Consider the following 2,096-nt stretch of genomic DNA (forward strand, 5'->3'; position numbering starts at 1 on the left):
ATATCATATGAAAATGCAAAGGAGTGATGGGCAATGTCTTAATCTTCTCTTGAAGGAAGCAGGAGGCAGAGCTGTGCTATCCTAGTCATGCTGGAAGGCTCTTCCACTAAACACTTCCTAAGGCTGTCCCATAAATACCAACAATAAAGGGAGACATCTAATCCACATTGTTTGCAAATGGATGACATAAAGGTCTGCCATGCACTAGGCTGCTACCAAGTGATTCCATGTTGTGGGAATAGGAGAGTGAAGCATCTTACACTTACTCTGCTTTTTTTCAAGGCAGCTTCCCTAATGATCAACCCAAATACTGCAGACTAAAATTCTCCACAGTAGCTATTACAAAGTACATCCCAAGAAGCACTTGTCAAGAGGAACACTAAGATCCTTCTGTCATTTTAATAGGCTAAACTGTTAACTCAAGGATTGATTTACCTCCTTTGCTGGACAGTTTTAATTGCTTCAACTGCTTTGTTAGGGAAGAGTTTTCGACCCAATTGCCCTGCCAATTGCAAAGGGTGTTATTCATAGAGCTGCTAAAGGTCACAGCGTGCTTGTGGTTCTCTAACCTGTTTATCTCATGCAACAATGGTCAGAATCTATTCAACTTGGAACACAGCCTAATGATTTAATATCAAAAATCACTATGGGTTGTAAATTAATCCACTTCATGCAATATTGAAAGGAATGAGTTGTGCTGTGAGTGGACAAATAGGGAAGACAAACTAAACAGCATTAGATTAAACATTGTTCAAATGAACTGGCTGTTCCATTCAGACTGGCAGCGATGGCAACTGGGCCAAGAAATGTCCCCTCAAGAACAGGATCAAAATAAAAGAAATAGTTGTTTAGACAGTCTCAAAATAAGAAATAGAGCTTGAAGATAGTGCCTTACCATTGGTAGGTATCTGCGAGTCCTAATCTGTGGAACAAAAAGAAAACCCCTTGTAAGTAAAGGAACAGCGGAGATCACACAAGCAGCACTTGCCTCTAAGAGAATGCTAGAAGAAAAGGGAGGCTCTAATGATTAAACTCAGTCCAGAAAGGCAGGAAACGAAGGGAAGACATGCTCAGTGGCTGTCAGTTTTGGTAATTAGCAGACAGTCTTGAAGAGGTTCCCAATATGCTTCTTAAAACATGAAGTTTGTTATGTCAACATACAGGGTCGATCCCAGTTTCATGCAAAGACTTGTGCATGTTCTTAACTTTAAGCATATCAGTAAACTCTGCTTGGGAATGTTTGGAGAGTACAGGCTTGAATATTAAATATACAAAGACATGCAGCCAATAAAACCTCATTTGTGAGTGAGTCAAAATCTGCCCACATGTGGGGCTACGTGGCTTCCCTTCCATAGTGCACAAGCCTACTGAACTCCTGTAGCTTTATTAACATGTGTAACTTCTGTAAGACTACTAAATGAAACAGGCTTTTTTCCAATTGCCACCAGTGAACCCCCTCTCCTTTTCCTGCCTTGGCAGAACCAGAGTAAAATCGGGTTTTCTTTCTATTTCTCTGAAGATGAACAGAAAACTGAAAGCAAATACCACTTCTCACCACTCATCTGCAGTGCACTGCGGCTGTCCCTGACTTGGGACTTGGAGAGCTATTGTATGAAACATGTATTAAGGAGACAAGAATCCTGTTCTTCATCTCTCTCAGTTATGCTGGGTCTGCAGGAAGCAGAATTTAAAAGCCTTGACAAATTACTTGGGCTCAGCAGATCAGATCCTGAGTGCTCAAAAGTGAGAAAAACATGTGAAAAGAGGTGTTATTTCTCCAGGTCATGCTCAATGCAGAGCTGTACTTTAAGGTCACTCAAGAAACACCTAGTGTGTGGTGTCCCTGCCCACGGCAGGGGTGTTGGAACTAGCTGATCTTAAGGTCCTTTCCAACCCAAACCAATCTATGATTCTATGTGCAGCTTGAAATACTTCCTATGGCTTCCCTCACAAGGAAGTCTGGCTTCATCTTCCACACAGACCCAGACCCTTCTTCCGGCCCCATATGTTGAGGGCTGTAGACCCCAGATCTCACTGGCAAAAATTGTAAGTGAAAATGTGCAGCACGCAACACTGCTTCAGCTGAAGCATTCCTG

The 2,096-nt window shown here is 42.1% G+C and overlaps 1 protein-coding gene across 1 annotated transcript in view; it reads right to left on the reverse strand.

Annotated features, from left to right (window-relative positions):
- The window catches only part of NARS2 (asparaginyl-tRNA synthetase 2, mitochondrial (putative)), a 24,055-nt gene that overhangs the window by 6,506 nt on the left and 15,453 nt on the right, over positions 1-2,096 (reverse strand). The window contains exon 8 of the mRNA XM_010021305.1: positions 896-922. Coding sequence (XP_010019607.1) covers positions 896-922 — 27 coding nt within the window. The remainder of the gene's footprint in view (positions 1-895; positions 923-2,096) is intronic.

This window comes from Nestor notabilis, unplaced genomic scaffold (genome assembly GCF_000696875.1).
Source record: "Nestor notabilis isolate BGI_N333 unplaced genomic scaffold, ASM69687v1 scaffold1249, whole genome shotgun sequence".
NCBI classification, from domain to species: Eukaryota; Metazoa; Chordata; class Aves; order Psittaciformes; family Psittacidae; genus Nestor; species Nestor notabilis.